The sequence below is a fragment of the Clinocottus analis genome, unplaced genomic scaffold, assembly GCF_023055335.1.
Source record: "Clinocottus analis isolate CAN_PGR_092001 unplaced genomic scaffold, fCliAna1.0.p SCAF_7, whole genome shotgun sequence".
NCBI classification, from domain to species: domain Eukaryota; kingdom Metazoa; phylum Chordata; class Actinopteri; order Perciformes; family Cottidae; genus Clinocottus; species Clinocottus analis.
The window spans coordinates 21,729,109-21,746,540 of record NW_027176229.1 but is presented as its reverse complement, the minus strand read 5'-3'; the positions used below and the strand labels follow the sequence as shown (position 1 = coordinate 21,746,540).

The window sequence follows — 17,432 nt, the reverse complement described above, 5'->3', positions numbered from 1 at the left end:
TTCCAATAATTTATCTCTCATTAACAGGACTAAAAACTGAGGGAAACCTCTCTGTAAATGACTGCACCGCGTACGCCGGTGGAGAGCTCCACCTAGTGGTGGCGCAGGAGAGCGCGGTGGCGAGAGGGTCGGGGTCCTGAACTTCTGTGACAAACCCTCAGGAATTTAAAGTGTGGAGCGAATAAATACTGCAGAGTGACGAATGAGCGCTTTCAAGCTCCCGGAAACGAGAGACAAAGGAGCCGATGAATAATGCTTCCCAAAAAATGTCACTGTGTCAACTTTGATAACAATGGCAAATGTTTCCAGAGCATCGTGTTGGATTACATTTCTTTTAATATTTAAATGTTATGTTGAGAACTCCAGGTTCAGATTACTTAGTCCAGATTTAGAGTCCACGCAGTTTGTCTTTTTAGTTTATTCCGTCTTCTAGTATAACTTACTCACGCTACTGATACACACAAGAGACAGCGTGAGAATGTGTCTCTTGTGGTTTGATTAAGCACACACACTTTTCTGCTCAGAAGTTCATGTTCTTTGTGTTGACATTATTGTAATTTACCTCAAAAAAAATATGCGTTTACAGAGACAACGTAAATGCAAAAAAAACGCAAAAAAATACAAACACTGATACATGAACACAGATATATGAACACTGGATGAAGACATGACATTCACAGTTTACAAACGACACCATGACGATGTAAATTTGTGTCTCTGACCTTTAGATTACGTAACAGGTTAACGTTTTTGTTTTTTTAAGCCGTACACTGAGAATACGAATTAATAACAACGAAATATTTACTCACTTGCCCATGAATTAGCGTAAAAGTCAGGTTATAAGCTGCTAGCACCTTCGGTGGGTGTCCACGCTGCAGCAAGCTAGCGCTGCTGCTAGCTCCCCGCTGTAGCAACCTAGTGCTGCTGCTAGCTGCCCGCTGTAGCAAGCTAGCGCTGCTGCTAGCTACCCGCTGGAGTAATCTAGCGCTGCTGCTAGCTCCCTGCTGTAGCAAGCTAGCGCTGCTGCTAGCTGCCCGCTGTAGCAAGCTAGCGCTGCTGCTAGCTACCCGCTGGAGTAATCTAGCGCTGCTGCTAGCTCCCTGCTGTAGCAAGCTAGCGCTGCTGCTAGCTGCCCGCTGCTGTCCACGTCCCCGCTGCCCGAGTCGGGTGTCGAGCCGGAGCTGGTCCCGCTACGGTGGTTGTCGGGGCGCTAGTAAGGAGCTATCGGAGAGCTAGCAGCAGCGCTAACTGGCTACAGCGGTGACACCTACCAAAAGTAGTAGCGGCTTGTAACCCGACTTTTACGGCAACCTTTATAACATAATTTTTTAGAAGCCTCAGACTCAATTCAAGCTTCCGATGCAGGAAGTGATGAATCTCTGGGGTTGAGAAATGTGACTTTGAGATAGATCATTCATGGATAGCTTTAGATAAGAAAAGAAAAGAAATCTGTGCAATGTAAATCACCTTCATGTAAAGCTGCAGTAGAATAAAGTGAACATACATATAAAATAAAAACAAAGGTAGACATTAAGTGGGTTTAACTTGGTCAATAATGCTGGTTTCTAGTTATATTTCAGACTTTTTCATGGTCTTCTCGATCCAGACGAGCTGTTTCTCTGACAGGAAAGAGTACACCCCGGGTTTTTTAATGTCGCCACACTTCCTCCCAAAAGACGTGACGCCAACTAGCGCTCCATCGCAGAGCAGCGGGCCTCCCGAATCCCCCTGACGAGAGAATCAATACGCAACGTGTCATTTTATTATGGCCGTCATGGCGGTTGTTTATTCCTGCACCACCCAAAAACGCACTCACCTGACAGGTGTCGGCCCGGTTTCGGCCGTTGGAGCCGGCACATATCATGCCTTTGGTGATGACGGGTTCCAGGCCGTAGTACTCAGGGGAGTTGCACTTCACTCGGTCGATCACGGTCACGTTGACGGACATCAGGACGTCCGACGTCTTCTGGGCGAGGTGTTTCGTTTTCCCCCATCCGGCCACCAGACAGCTGGTGGTGGCCGCCGGGTCTTTGGCGGTGTTGCTCAACGGGAGAAACCGCACCGTCTTGGTTTGCTTCGCCATTTTGTCGAGCTGAAATTCGGAGAAAACAAAAAAAACTAAAACTCTATCCACCCGCTGCCCGAGTTGGGCGTCGAGCCGGGGCTGGACCCGCTACCCTGGGTGGTTGTAAGGGAACTAGAGGGGGCTAGCGATAGCTTTAGCGGGAGCTAGCAGAGAGCTTTAGCGGGGGAACTAGCAGCAGCGCGAGCTGACTACAGCGGAGAGCTAGCGGGACACCCACCAAAGGTCACAGATGCTTGTAAACCTACTTTTATGCCACTAACAAACCCATTTCTGTTCTTTATTATTTTTGGATGTATGTTTAATGTTAATAAATTTAAATGAATAAAAACTTAAGTGACAAGTTTCTCTCAAAATGTCGATTTGCAGTTTGGCTTAAAAACCCCATAAAAAGCTAATATTGAGTCCAAAGTTATTGCCCTTCATATATTCTCCAGTCATGTTGAACCACTTCCCGGTGCAGATTGTTGCATCTTTACTTCCTCTTTGTGGTAGTAAAAGTCGTATAAGCCGCTACCTTCGGTGGTTTCCCCCGCTGTAGCCAGATAGCTTAAAGCTAGCTCCCCTCGATCAGCCCCGACTCGACACCCGACTCAGTAGCAGCAGCTGCAGCGGGGAGCTAGCAGCAGCGCTAGCTGGTTACAGCGGGGAGCTAGCTTGGACAACCGCCGAAGGTAGTAGCGGCTTATAACCCGACTTTTACGGTAATTCACTACCGTTACTGTTTGCTCACCTTGAGCAGCATGAGGTCGTTGACCTTCTCTTTTGGATCGTAGCAAGGGTGAAGAACTTCGCGCTTCACCTCGCGGACCTGCCGGGACTCTTTTTCCTTTCCCGCGATGGAGTGCACCCCAAGAGAGACCTTCTTAACGCTGCAGGAGTAGGAAGCAGGGTTTTAGTAGCAACCTTAACATGCTAGGAGGGAATAAATGAAGGATGATATAATGACGTTATCACAGTTGCATCATTATGTGTGCATTTTGTATATTTATATATATGTACCTCTTTTTCACTTGTGTTGTGTTTTTTAACATGCAGATTAACATTGTTTATAGATGCTACAAAGCTCAAGCATACTTCTCAGGTTGTGTGTCGTTTGTGCGTGTTTTTTTTAAGTGAGTGACATTTGGACGAGACGACGTCATCGCATGTCTTTGTCTCTCGCTCGTCAGAAGTCTGTTCAACCTTCTAGTTTACCAGTTTTTCTCTCTGAATACACTTTCGCTGACTTAAATCTTAATAATCTTTTCTCTTATGTTCAAGCGCCAGGTTGCAAATCCCGTCTCATCCACGTTGGACGTGAGAACTTATTTTTACTTTAAAGAGCAAATTATAACTGAACAATTATCCACTGAAACTTGAGTCTAAACAGCCAGAACACAAAACCTTTCACCAGTAATAAATAAGCGTTGTGTTCTTACCCGGCACAGTGGGCAGCGGTCAGGACCCAGGACGGGTGGATCAGTATCCCGCCACACATGGGGTTCTCCATCAGAGCCATGAAGGGCAGCGAGTGGGGCTCCACTTCTTTCCCGCCGATAATCTCAGAACCAAGACCTGAAACGAGAACACACGCTCAGCTGTGTAGTTTCACACACAGAAAGAAGTTGTTAAATTAGTCAAAAACAACGGGCACATTGAAAACACACTATGAAAACACACATTGAAAGTAGCACGACTTTGCATCGTGCATGATTACGACATCGCAGAGTAAAATGACTGTGAAGTGAACATTTCACTCACTGGACTGGACAACGAGGAGGAGGACAACAGGAGAGAGGAAAACAGTGAAATCCCTCAAGCGGACCATTTCTTCTTCTTCTTCTTCTTCTTCTTCTTCTTCTTCTTCTCTTTGATGTGACACTGGAGGCTCTGAAACTAACCTCGATGCACACACTTGTCTTTTATATGTCAGGCTGGAAGGATGTGGTCTGACCGTGGTAATGCACGACTCAGCAGAATGGGTCTCGAACATCACGTATCATCGGACGCCTCCCGTCTTCATTTGGAGGCCTCGCGGTCACGGTTTCTCATTTCCCAGCAGTCATTAGATCAGTTCCACCGTTGCTGACAGTGTGTGGGGTGCTGCATGGTGCAGGTCCCATCATCAGGGTGCAGACTGGTCACCATACTGGTGAGCCTGGTGGGAACCAGTTTACTGGACAAGCCCCACAGCTTCACTTATGAGTGGATGAGTGTCATCATGACTCAGAGGAAATCATGAGAACGTGGAGCTGATGCGACACAAGAGGTGAACACTGAGGAAAGGCATTAATAAAGAAAAAGATAACTGCTGTATTTAACGTTGTTCTGACTTTTCCCCCATAATTTTTCAGATTGTGTATTTGCCTGTTGTAGGAGCTACTCATTGGCTATTATGTGCATGTTTAGGTTAGATTTGTTGATGTATGAGGATAGTTTTTAGTTTCATTATTTATAGTTGTCGAGCTTATCAAAATACCCACGATGCATCAGTGGCCCTTTGAGTTATGTTTGTCTTCTTTGGTATGACCACTACACTTGTTTTTGCACATCATTGACTCTGAATTTAATCATCAGTGCGTCTTTCAGAGTGAGAGGTTTGGGGGTGACAGAACTCCCACGCTGCCGCCTCTCTGTGAGGCGTCTGCACATTTAACCCGAAAGAGGTCGATGGGGGTCTTTCTTTTCTTTTTAAAAGGAAGTCTTCACCACAGCTTCCTTTGCACGACATCTCTGGCGTCTCGTCTGGTCACACACACGTCTCCGCCAAGAGTTCTTGACTTTGCATCTGTTGATATGTACATGCACAATATGTACATGACAAGTAACACATGTCAAACATAAACACATAAACAGATATACACATCTACACATGCACCTGATAAACAGAGGGAATCAAGCCCCTACATGGCACAGATAACAATGTTTATTGGGTTACATATCACAGGAGGTTACCTTCATGTGCAAGAAAGAAAGGATATAAAACATGGACTCAAACATTCAACTTAATTTTTACGAGTTACACAAATAAATACATAAATATAATTAGTCCCATGTGCACATTATTTGGGTGAGTTTGTGGTTATATACAGTGCGTAAAGGCTGCTTAGATTAGGTTAAAGGTGCAATATGGATGAATGGGGACATGTAGTTCATTCATTTGAACACAGAGTGGCACATTAGCTTCCAAAGGGCATAGAGGGAAGTGCCAGATAACGGGAACAGGTGTGCGTGGATGAGAAGCACAATAGTTTTTGTGGACGCGGGTCTCCACCCGGGTCGCCTTCCACGTGCAGTGACGTTGTGCGATCACGCGTCCCAGATGTGAAACTGCTGGTCCGCTCCAGCGGAGAAAATCTGCGCGCCGTCGGGGCTCACGGCCAAGTGCAGGACTCGATGAGAGTGACCTGAAAGGTCAAAGATCAAAACACGATTCAACTTTGACCTTTGTGAATACCTTCTTTTCTCATTTAAAACAGGGGCAAAGCTTCATGGGGACGTTTTCACCTACATGCCATCATTTAAAGTTTATTCACATCAAGTTTTTAGCAACCTGCAAATTCCTAGTTTCACTCAACAGCGAGTCACAAAGACACAGATCAAGTTTAGGACGCGTAGAAATAAAAACTAGTCTCAGTGAGCGCCACGTTGCTTGCATGGATTTAAAAAATAGCCAATTTATTTTTTATTCTAATATGAATACGTCAATTACTTAAAGTAAAGAAAGTCATGAAGATATTGTAAATGATCTTCATAGGATTGTTAGAGGAAACAGTGACGCGTCATAGCAAATGTGGTGACTTTTGATGTGTTCAGTTCGCAGTTTCACATTCGTTAGAAGCCCCAGGCACGAATGAGTCGGCACAAAATGGCGAGACCGAAATATCTCAGCGGTTATTGTCGTCATCTTCAAACGATATTCAGTGCAAACATTATTGCAGCCAGACTAGGACAAAAGTTTGAGAAGCCCGGCTCTGACCCGACAGCTGGCAGACGGGCCCGAGGGAGGGGAACTGCCAGGACCAGCAGCGGATCTGGTGATGAGGAAGACCGTGACCTGTGAGCAGACGTCTCTTCTGCTCGGCCCAGCGCAGAGAGCAGATCTGCAGGAGGAGGCGTGCAGAACGATTAGTCCGATGTTGATGCACAGTACAAAAAAAAAAGAAGAAAAAACACTGTGAGTCTAAAAGGGGACAATTCCCCCTCATCCGCACCCCAAAAAATATTTACTACATATACTTCCTGTCATGAGGAGCGCTAAAGGGTTAAAGGTCAATCATGACCCAGTTTCTGTGAACTATATGGCACTCAAAGGTCACTAAGAGGAGTGACCTTTGACCCCTTAAAGACAATGCCTCTAAAACTAGGCAACTCACACAAGAAACATCTAGATTGATAAAAGAGCATATACGTGTACATATTTTTGTAACTGTTCCTTTACTCACCTGAGAATTTGTGTTGGCAGAAGTCACACAAGTCCCCGTATCTGTGTCCCAGACTCTCAGCTCTCCATCGTTCCACCCGCCTCCCGTGGCGATTATCTTTCTCTGCCATGGACACCAACCCATCGCCTGAGCACAAAAGTACAATGAGGCCAATACACACACACACACATGCACACACGCACATGCACGCACACGCACACACCTTAACAGCGCTGGGCTGTGTCATCGTGACGATCGGCTGGCGTGACCCCGGCGTGACCCCGGCGATGCCGTCGCCCCAAATGCGGAGCAGGCCCCCCGTGGAGCCGCTGGCCAGCCGGTCGCCTCCCGGAGACCACTGGAGGCCGCAGACGCCGTCCTCCTGCACGGCGGCCCCGGTGGGCGCCGCCGGAGCCCGAGGGTCAAGGTGATGGATGCGTCCGAGAGCGGAGCCGCTGTGCGGGGGGGATTGTGGGAACGGGTCATTTTATATATATAAAAACTACGTTTCCGTTCGTATGTGGAGGTCATTCCTGCTCTCGTGGCGTTTACAGATGAACGAGTGATGCTGAGATTCTTCGTAACTTTCTTTTTGAGTCAACGCGCACCTGCTGAGCAACTGCTGCTTCCAGGAAAGCCCTCTGACCACGGAGAGGTGTGACGGCAGGCAGCTCATGTTCCGCTTGCGTTCAACATCCCACAGCTACGAAAGTCATAAAGAGAGAGAGGGAGAGAGAGAGAGGCGCCACAAACCAGTCATCCTGCTGATGTTACACCCTTCCCCCTCTCCCTCATGAATCAGTTTCCACCACCGTCGTACTCGTTCGTCACCTGTATCTCGCCTCGCCGGGTGCCGACGCAGAGAGCGCTGCCGTCCCGGCTCCAGCTCAGGCAGGAGACGGCCGGCGTCCAGTGGCGACCCCGTCCCGGCTGAGGACTCGCGTCCAGAGACGCCGCCGGGGCGCGGCTTCCTGAGTCCCAGAGGAAGACGGAAGAGCCCAGCGCCAACGCAATCATGCCGTTGCAGCTGCAGTCGAGCAGATTCGTGTCTGAAAATGGTGGAAAAGATGGAAGAGAGAGACGGGAAAATGGTGGTGTGACTTAGTTTTGTTAAAAAAACAGCAAACTATATAGAGGATTATTAATCCACAGCTGAAAATAGACCCCCAACACATACACTGTTTCCTCCAATTTGCATATCATTTGCTAAAAAACTAGGGTGTCCAGATGTTTGAGGAAAAGATGGAGCATTTTATACGAATTAAACTGGATATTTGTGTCCAGTTTTTACAGATTAACGTTGAGCGTCACAGGCTGGGTGAGGCGGCCTTGCTTCGGTCTCTTTTAATGAAAAACAGAAAAAAGCCTGCCTTATTGTTTAAAAAAAATATATATATATATTTTAGGATTTCTTCTCTTACAGTAGTCGTTGAGCAGTGACGGAGCCGCCAACTTCATCACTGACTCTCCCGGCTGACTCGCAGGAGTTTGATCCAAGAGAGCAAACGGCTGCAGCGCTCGTCTTCTCTCCTCAGGACCTGCGATGGGAGGAAAAAATAATAATACAGTAACATAAAAACACATGCGCAGCGTTTCACATCCAACTGCAATGCATCTTCTGGGTTTTTATTCACTGCAACTAAAATGAAATCACTGCTTTTTCTCTCAACAAAACACCTGAACACCCTCCAGAAGCCATGAATTAAATATGCTGTACCGGCAGGTTTTGCGCGTCCATGTTCTGCAACTGCAGCGCTCCACACCCATCCCTGCAAAAAAAAATAATGAAAAGATATAATGTTGGCTTTTACCACAACGTTTACACTGATTTTCTTTTCCGAAACAGTTGCTACCCGGAACTGAGTTATGTTTTTATTTCTTTCAGCTGAAAAGGTGCACTGTAAACGAATCAGAGCCTTAACGAGTAATGACGTCACTGCCTCCGCGTGTAAACACTGTTAGCTCTGTCAGCACTGTCCGTAGTAGTTTGCACTGTTAGCTTCATTAGCTTCTACCGTTGCCATAGTTTGCACTGTTAGCTTCATTAGCTGTGACTGTTTCCGTAGTTTTCACTGTTAGCACAGTTAGCTGCTACTGTTGCCATAGTTTGCACTGTTAGCTTCATTAGCTGCGACTGTTTCCGTAGTTTTCACTGTTTGCACAGTTAGCTGCTACTGTTGCCATAGTTTGCACTGTTAGCTTCATTAGCTGCTACTGTTGCCATAGTTTGCATTGTTAGCTTCATTAGCTGCTACTGTTGCCGTAGTTTTCACTGTTAGCACAGTTAGCTGCTACTGTTGCCGTAGTTTGCACTGTTAGCACCGTTAGCTGCTACTGTTGCCGTAGTTTGCACCGTTAGCACCGTTAGCTGCTACTGTTGCCGTAGTTTGCACCGTTAGCACCGTTAGCTGCTACTGTTGCCGTAGTTTGCACTGTTAGCACCGTTAGCTGCTACTGTTGCCGTAGTTTGCACCGTTAGCACCGTTAGCTGCTACTGTTGCCGTAGTTTGCACTGTTAGCACCGTTAGCTGCTACTGTTGCCGTAGTTTGCATTGTTAGCACCGTTAGCTGCTACTGTTGCCGTAGTTTGCACTGTTAGCACCCTTAGCCGCTTGCCACTGACGTTTCCACCTTGTCATGTGATGCATTAAAGACAGCCTGCAGATGGAGTCACATGACTTTAGTGGCTCAGGGCACGAGTTCTTGAACCCAACCTGTTCTGGGGGATCTTCCGTGGCGGGCCGTCCTCCAGCGGTGACGAAGGAGCGCGGTGCGATCTCTGATCCGGAGAGATGAAGTCACAGAAAACGATCATGTCACAAAGTGAATATAGTCGCAGTGACACGGCCGGATATAACAGCGACGAGGACAAAGAATGGACACGTGAGGGTGTGAGGCAGCAGTTTGGCATTTCTGATGATACAAACCAGAAAACTATTATGTAATGTGGTAAAAAAAAAAAAAAAAAAAACTCAACTAATGCTATTTTAAGAACTGGTACATTTAGGTGCAACTCTAATTCTTTTATATGGGTTAAAATGCAAAGAATAAATGTCCCCTTGGTGGCCTAATAAGGTATTTTAAATAAATAATATAATACCAAATATATGAGATTTCTGGACAAAAGTTTAAATATTTCAACAGCTTAAAACTATTGTTGTTTGTAAACATGTTGTTTATTTGAAATGGTTCAATAATAAAACCATGCCATAGTATTTTATTTTAAATATATTATCATGCAATACATTATTTTATAGTTTTTAATAGCCACCTGACAAAAGAAGATACATTATTTACACAAACTGAAAAATATATTTAAATAAATAGGTTTTATAGAATTAAATGATGTCATGAATTGATGAAACAAAAAAAAAGGTATGGGTTGATTCCCTCCTGCTCTCCCTGCTGCTGCTGCTGCTGCTGCTGCTGCTGCTGCTGCTGGTGGTGGTGGTGGTGTTGTGGGTGTGTGAGGCCGCAGACAGGCGGGTGGTGCTGGTACCTCTCCGGGCCGGTTCTCCGGGCCTCGGTGGAGAATCCAGCTGCAGCCTCTGGCGGACCGCGTCGAGCTCAAGGCGGAGCTCCCGTCGCCCCCTGCTGGCCAGCGGCGTGCTCGCAGCTGGACCCCCGCTGCCGCTCCTCCGGATGATCCGCCTCCTGAACCGCGCATACGAGACGCGCTGGACCTCGTTTGGTCCCTGAGAGGAGGAGGAGGAGGTACAAGAAATTACAGGAAATCCCAGTAATGTCAGAATAATGAAAACTGAGACAAATTGTGCCAATTAAGGGAGATTTAAAAAACAACTTCCAATTAAGACTTTCAAAACAAAAGCATTGTAATTGTTTATTTATGTTTTAATAAAACAGACATAAACTCATGTTTACAATGTTTACTGAGGGAATAAATCAAGAGAGAAGTAGAGTCATTTATATAGACTTTCATACAAGCAGAGGAGTCTCCCCCTGGTGGTCAGGAGAGAGAATGCAGTTTCAACACATGAAGCATAGACTTCTATACAACCAGAGTCAAATTTAGACATATTTTAGAAATTAGATGTCTAATAGAAATGAGTTTACTATCATAATAATTAACTGACTTACTCCACACACACTCACTCACTGTCTCACACACAAACACACACACATGACCAAATTACTGGATGTGTGTGTCTCTTTAAAGGTTGTTCACTAGAAAACCCAGCAGGCAGAGGTTTGACTCTTCTCTTATTTTGAAGGACAGCCTCACGCTCAGCTTCCGGCGTTGTGTTCTCGCTGAACTTTAGCAGAACTCGAGGTGGACTTTATGCGGGAGTCCAGCCCGTCTCGCCCTCCCCTCCTCCTCCTCCTCCTCCTCCTCCTCCAAGATGGAGGCCTTAGGGGGCTACCCTAGCAAGTCCTCCAGCCCGAAAGCGAAGACGACGCTGACGGTCCTGCTGAGCATGACGGTCGGCGTCGGCTGTCTGCTCCTCCTGCAGACGCAGCTGCGGCCGAGGAGACCCGCGGACTTCTACTCGTTCGAGGTGAAAGACGCGAAGGGGAGGCCGGTGTCTCTGGAGAAGTACCGGGGCAAAGTGAGTCCACCGTGCCGTGGAGAGGGAACAGGGAAATACGCGCAAACCTTTTTTTTGTGGTTTGGTTTGTTTTAAAAGTCTGTCAGTGTGTTTTCCTTCCACTTTAATGGCACCCCGGGGTGCGTCTCCCATCTCTCTTTCTCTCTCTCTATCTCGCTCGCTCTTCCAGGCGTCTCTGGTTGTCAACGTGGCGAGCCACTGCGAGCGGACGCAGGAGAATTACGCGGCGCTGCAGGCGCTGCACCGGGAGCTGGGCACCTCTCACTTCAACGTGCTGGCCTTCCCGTGCGGCCAGTTCGGGGACACGGAGCCCGGGACCAGCCGGGACATCGAGGCGCTCGCCAAGTCCGCGTACGGAGTCACCTTCCCGTTCTTCAGCAGGATCAAAATAATGGGCTCGGAGGCGGACCCCGCCTTCAAGTTCCTCACAGGTAGGGGACCCGAATGAGCAGCCGTCTGGACCTGAAGCCGTCTGGACATAACCTTTTTTTTTAAGCTCAAAGATTTGTTTGACAAATCTGATATTTTTCAGGATAAAACTTTTTTTTCTTCTTTTTTTTGACGTCTGCTTTCCAGAAACACTTCATCATCACACGTCATGTCCCAAACAAAACAAACAAAATACATATTTATGCTTCCTCAGAGTGGGGAGCGACCTTAATTTATGTGTTGTTTAAAATTGGTTCCATGTGTGTGTGTCATACACACATAAATACATGCATATACACACACACACACACACACACACACACATACATACATACATACATACATACATACATACATACATACACACATACTTACATACACACATACATACATTTACATACATACCATAAAAAATGTTATCTTGGTGACGCAGCTGAATGAAAACGTTGGGATCCTGCTGACCTTTTCTGTCACGAGTCGTGCTGATAGTCTCTCTTTTTTTCTACTTCATAGAAAAAATGCTTTGATACTTACTTTCATACTTTGTCAAAATTGGCCACAACATCTGGTGATTTCATCCCAACTGTCTCCAAATGTCTTTCTAGAGAAATACCCTCTATCTTAAAGTATAAGGATGTATATTACAGGGTTCCTACGGTCATTGAATTTTAAAATGGTTATTTAAAGGCCTTCATTTTTTTTTTTAAAGCTTTGGAATCCTCATTGTTAGTTTAAACACTACATTGTATCACTTTTTACTGTTTACATCCTGATTCACAAAATGTTTGGTCATGGAAATTTAGTTACAAATGATACAAATTTGGTTTAAAGTCATGGAAATTTGGTTAAAAGTAACGACAATGTGGTTTGAAGTCATGGAAATTTGGTTTAAAGGCATAAACATTTGGTTTAAAGTCATGGAAACCCATTGGTCACAATGTGTTTGAACCCTGATATTAGATCTGTATCACGCTTCTTTTGGAGAGTAACACAACAAACTATACATGTGTTAACTATACATATATGTATACGACTGCATGACATCACCTACTCATGCTGCTCCGTCAGTCAGACAATAAGCCGTCAATAATCAATTCAGATCGTTTCATGCACCCGGTAAAGAGTCGTGGATGTGCTTCTTTTATTTTTTTAGATTCGGTGCAGAAGACCCCCAAGTGGAACTTCTGGAAGTTCCTGGTGGACCCGGAGGGCCGCGTGGTCCGGTTCTGGAGGACGGACGAGCCCGCCGAGAGCGTCCGGCGCGAGGCCACGGCGCTGGTGCGAGAAATCATCCTGAAGAAACGGGTGGAGCTATGAGGGTCCGAGAAGATTGTGCGTGTGTGTGTGTGTCTGTGTGTGTGTGTGTGCGCGCGTGTGTGTGTGGACCATCCTGTGATTGATAATGACAATCCAGACGGACAATCCTGATCATGACCACTGCTGCAGCTGAAGGATTGTTTAGCCATTTGAAGTTTTGGATTATTTTTTTTGAGACAAAAAAGCGTCTCTCTCTCTCTCTCATGTTTATATTAAAATTAATTTCTCACGGTGGAGCATCAACTTTTCAGCCCTTCTTCACTGATTTGAGCGTATTGTGAGATGTCCATCCCACAAACGCTCACGATCCCTTGATTTAGCTCGTTAGGATCCATCATAAAAGATATAAAAAATGTTTCGCGCTACTTAATTAACTGTCGATGCAACAACAGTTTTTAAATCAATTGTTTATAACGGCGTTATTTTAGTGCACGTCACCTTTTAGTTTGAATAAAACTGATGACTGGTCAGAGAGAATGCACCTTGAACACATGAAGCATAGACTTCTATACAACCAGAGGAGTGGCTCGTGGGTCGAGGTGGACGGTCGGAGGGCAGCAGCAGGTAAGCTGGCGCTCAGAATCAACCAGCTAACGAGACACTGCCTACCAGCCGCCCACAAGCAGAGCGCTGGACGGCTTCCTGCCGGCTGCTTGTAAGACATGTCGAACATGTTGAACTGTTCAGGGAGCAGAGCAGAGTGAGCTGGCACCAGAGACATCAGCTAACGTTACACTGCCTCCAGACCAGCTCAAAGGGCCCGCATGCAAACGAATGGATTTGACCGTTGAGCCCAGCTTTAATTAAAGGGACAGTACGCCACCGAAATGAACACCAGGTCGTTCTTCTTCCTCGACTACAGTGTGTGGCACGCTGGATTGCTTTGGCAACCGTGGCTCGGTTGACTCAAGACAATCGACTGTCCTCTTTGTGCTCCAGACTGTGTGGACGCTTTGTTTCTCAGGCGATGAGCAGCAGTGAGGAGTGCAGCTGACAGCTGTCAATCAAAGAGCACAGCAGCAGCAGTGCACTGCCGCACTGTCACCACCAGGGGGAGGAGGATATTGTCCTGGTTATATATATTTAAATAATGAAAATAAAAACACTTCTAAGGTCTCAATGAGTGACCGTGGTGTTATTTTAAATGATTTATATAATAAGATCAGGGGTTTTTTTTCATCTTTGTACCAAAGAGACAAAGACATGTTTAGACATTGAAGTGGTTACCTTGGTAGCAACAGCAACAGTTCATACATGAAAAACACATCTATAAACTAAAAACACACACACATACACACACACATATATATATATACACACACACACACACACACACACATTGTGACCAATGAGGTTTTCATGACTTTAAACCAAATGTCCATGAGCAAACATTGTGTGAAATCTGCGTGTAAACAGTAAAAAGTGATAAAATGTCATATTTAAACAATGAGGATTCAAAGCATACAGTAAACCTTAAATGACACAAATGAATGAGAGACAATAGTTTGATTAAAAGAATAAACATTTATATAGATGCCTGTATGTATGCTGCTGATATTTTGAGCCTCTTTCTTTTAAAAGCATGTTAATTATTTCAAACTCAGCGTAAATGAACGTCATGAACACATTAACACAACTTTTTTTTTCAAAGGCTTTTCCAGGCCTGAAAATAACCATGACCATAAGAACCATATATATGTGTGTGTGTGTGTATATATATATATATATATATATATATATATATATATATATATATATATATATATATATATATATATATATATTATAGACTATAAATGACTCACCCAGTCGTTTGATGGTCCACCTGTAAGTTTCATCTCCACTTTTCATAACTTGATGAACACGCGCACACACACACCCATGAGGACGCGCTCGTGCCCGCGGCGCCTCTCTGCTCGCTCCCGGACAGACTGGCTCCTATATACTCTCCCCGGGCGCCCCGCGGGGCGGGAAGCCCGCCAGCTGCTCTGCTATTGGTGCTGCGGGTCCGAGTCTTTTTTTTTTATCTCCCTTTTCTTTAATGAAGCAGTGTCCTGTTCACCGGTTTCTATTGGAAACAGATACAGAAAATAAAAAGAGAGCAACGCGGTAACGTTGTGAAGGCGGTGGCGGCAACGTGCTGCCAGTGAAGGACGAGGCGGTTTTCTGTTAACTGCCACTCGGCTGTCTGAAGGGAAAGTGCTCATGATGAGGAGGATTAGTTTACAGGTAAAGGTGTAGGGTACTTAAGACACAAGCCACTTGAAGGAAGGGATCGTGTTGAAACATTTAAAAGGAAATAAGACTGAATATACTAAAAATAATCTCAAATAAAAGGCAGTAAAAAATAATAGACAACGCTTACATTGCCAGTGTAAGATAGTATACAATGTGGCCCAAGCAGATCAAATTTTCCCGTTTTTCTAATTTAATTTGAGTTATTAAATACAATATTTGTATGAACAACTACAGTGAAATTATACTACTTATATAAATTGAAGGATTTTAGAGTTTCAGCTATTGTATTTGACTTTAAAGTAAAATATGTTTAATTAACTGAACTGAAATTATAACAATAATAATAATAACATATTACTTTGATCAAATAAATAAAAAAACAAACAAAAGGCGTTTAATGAAACAGGGTAATCTCTTCAGCTCAACGCCTCGTGTTGCGCTCGCGCTCTCTGGCGCTAAGTGGGCCCAAACGGCGCGAGCGGCGTGCACGTTCTCGCCACCTGCCACGTCCATATGGGCTCGCGCACCACGAGCTCGAGCCAGGTGCGCGCTCCCAATGACGCGCCAAAGCATGCAGACACGCGCTCTCCCCTCACGAGGCCCTTTACTGGCGAGAAAAGGGCCATTATGCACGTGAACCCGCCATTAAAGGTGCACGTGGGTCTCATGACTGTCTCCTTATGAGCAGGTAAACTGTTGGCTGTTTCATTAATATGATTCAGGCATCTTTGTAGCATCTTTATTTTATCTATATCGTTCCACACACGCCTCGTTTTACTTGAATGATAAGCTATACTTTTTAATATTCATATAAAGGCTCACTTGCATGAGAAAAAAGGGCTCAAATAAAAGCTTAACTTCTGTGTATAAGCGATATTTACCCAGAGGCCTTTGCACCACCAGTATTACAGCGTCACTCCACATGACTAATGACTGTGGTATTCTTTTTTCCCGCGGGGCTCTGCGTGGTTTGCAGCCTCCCTCCAGGTTTGGGTTTAGTCACCTTAGAAACCCATTGTGTCTGCAACACACACACACGCACGCACGCACACACACACACACACACACACACACACACACACACACACACACACACACACGCAGCTTGGCGGCAGCTTAACCGGTGAAAACGTGTCGCGAGCAGCTCGGCTCAGTGGACGGGCTGGTGTCTCGGGGCGCGCGCCTGGCTGTGAAGGTTCGCGCGCTTCCACGAGGCGCTGAAACAAAGCGTCGTGGGGTCGGACGTTGGCAGCAGGACGTTGTTGTTGTTGTTGTTGTTGTTGTTGTTGTTGTTGTTGACGGCTGCGGGGGGCAGATACCTGTTTGTTTTACTTTACTTTTTATTTAAGAAGCCACTTTAGTTGCAGTTCTAGGTCACTGCTATTTAGAAACAATGATGCACTTTACTGTGATACATTTAGATACTTTGAGATACATTTAGATACTTTGAGATACATTTAGATACTTTGAGATACATTTAGATACTTTTAGATACTTACAGAGATATAAAATACAAAAGCACAAATACATCATACGTTTGTCTTATAGCATATAGATACATAAATACATAGATAGATAGATAGATAGATAGATAGATAGATAGATAGATAGATAGATAGATAGATAGATAGATAGATAGATAGATAGATAGATAGATACGTTTACTTATCTTATCTTATCTTACTATGTATCTATCTATAGATAAGTTAAGTATAAGTATACCTATCTATAGATAGATAAGATATATATGGATAGATAGATCGATCGATAGATAGAGATAGATACTACAATTTTGAGTCTCCACTTTATGATATTTTCCTGGACATTGTTCATAACTCTCTTATTCTCACTTAAGGGGGAAATTTTATTGACTCTTGACATTTGTCATTATGACTGTTCTGCAAGTTAAAAAGTATCCGTAACCTTTGTCACGGCGCCAGCGCTAGATCCAACTTAAATACAAAACTTAGATAAAATGATTAAAATCATGTTCTGCATGTACATAATAGTGAATAGTGTCAAACAGGCTGTAACTGACTCATATGCCTGAACCTGCCCATGATGGAAAGTATATTTAATGTAATTTGCGTTGGTAAAGTGACGTTTCCTTACTCTGACTTGTTTACGTTCAGGTTGCAATAAGAATATTGTGTAATGTTTAAGGCCTTTAATGAATACTCTTACATTTTAGTTACCTTTTACATTTTAAGAATCATTTTTATATACTTTTTGCACCCAATGTATTTGTAAATGTTTGGTAATACTTTGATAATATTTTATATTTTTAAATGATGTCTAATGTTATTGTTATTCTGATCATGACATCATGGATAGATAGATAGATGGATAGATAGACAGATAGACAGATAGACAGATAGACAGATAGATAGA

General features: G+C 44.6%; 3 protein-coding genes across 3 annotated transcripts; 1 reads left to right on the top strand and 2 right to left on the bottom strand.

Moving 5' to 3' along the window:
• Nucleotides 1–1,569: 1,569 nt before the first annotated feature.
• On the bottom strand, nucleotides 1,570–3,893 carry LOC137778999 (granzyme A-like). Its single transcript, XM_068566423.1, has 5 exons — nucleotides 3,827–3,893; nucleotides 3,505–3,640; nucleotides 2,817–2,955; nucleotides 1,817–2,092; nucleotides 1,570–1,728 (listed from the first exon to the last, which is right to left on the bottom strand). The coding sequence occupies exons 1-5, from the start codon at nucleotides 3,891–3,893 to the stop codon at nucleotides 1,570–1,572; spliced, it is 777 nt and encodes a 258-aa protein (XP_068422524.1).
• Nucleotides 3,894–4,980: 1,087 nt separating this feature from the next.
• LOC137805358 (cell division cycle protein 20 homolog B-like) lies at nucleotides 4,981–14,692 on the bottom strand. Its single transcript, XM_068605239.1, has 11 exons — nucleotides 14,609–14,692; nucleotides 9,989–10,184; nucleotides 9,204–9,268; nucleotides 8,207–8,258; nucleotides 7,911–8,027; nucleotides 7,321–7,538; nucleotides 7,098–7,192; nucleotides 6,713–6,944; nucleotides 6,511–6,636; nucleotides 6,045–6,168; nucleotides 4,981–5,472 (listed from the first exon to the last, which is right to left on the bottom strand). The coding sequence occupies exons 1-11, from the start codon at nucleotides 14,639–14,641 to the stop codon at nucleotides 5,375–5,377; spliced, it is 1,356 nt and encodes a 451-aa protein (XP_068461340.1). The 5' UTR covers nucleotides 14,642–14,692; the 3' UTR covers nucleotides 4,981–5,374.
• Nucleotides 10,823–13,208, top strand: gpx8 (glutathione peroxidase 8 (putative)). Its single transcript, XM_068605241.1, has 3 exons — nucleotides 10,823–11,057; nucleotides 11,227–11,488; nucleotides 12,640–13,208. The coding sequence occupies exons 1-3, from the start codon at nucleotides 10,851–10,853 to the stop codon at nucleotides 12,801–12,803; spliced, it is 633 nt and encodes a 210-aa protein (XP_068461342.1). The 5' UTR covers nucleotides 10,823–10,850; the 3' UTR covers nucleotides 12,804–13,208.
• Nucleotides 14,693–17,432: the final 2,740 nt, after the last annotated feature.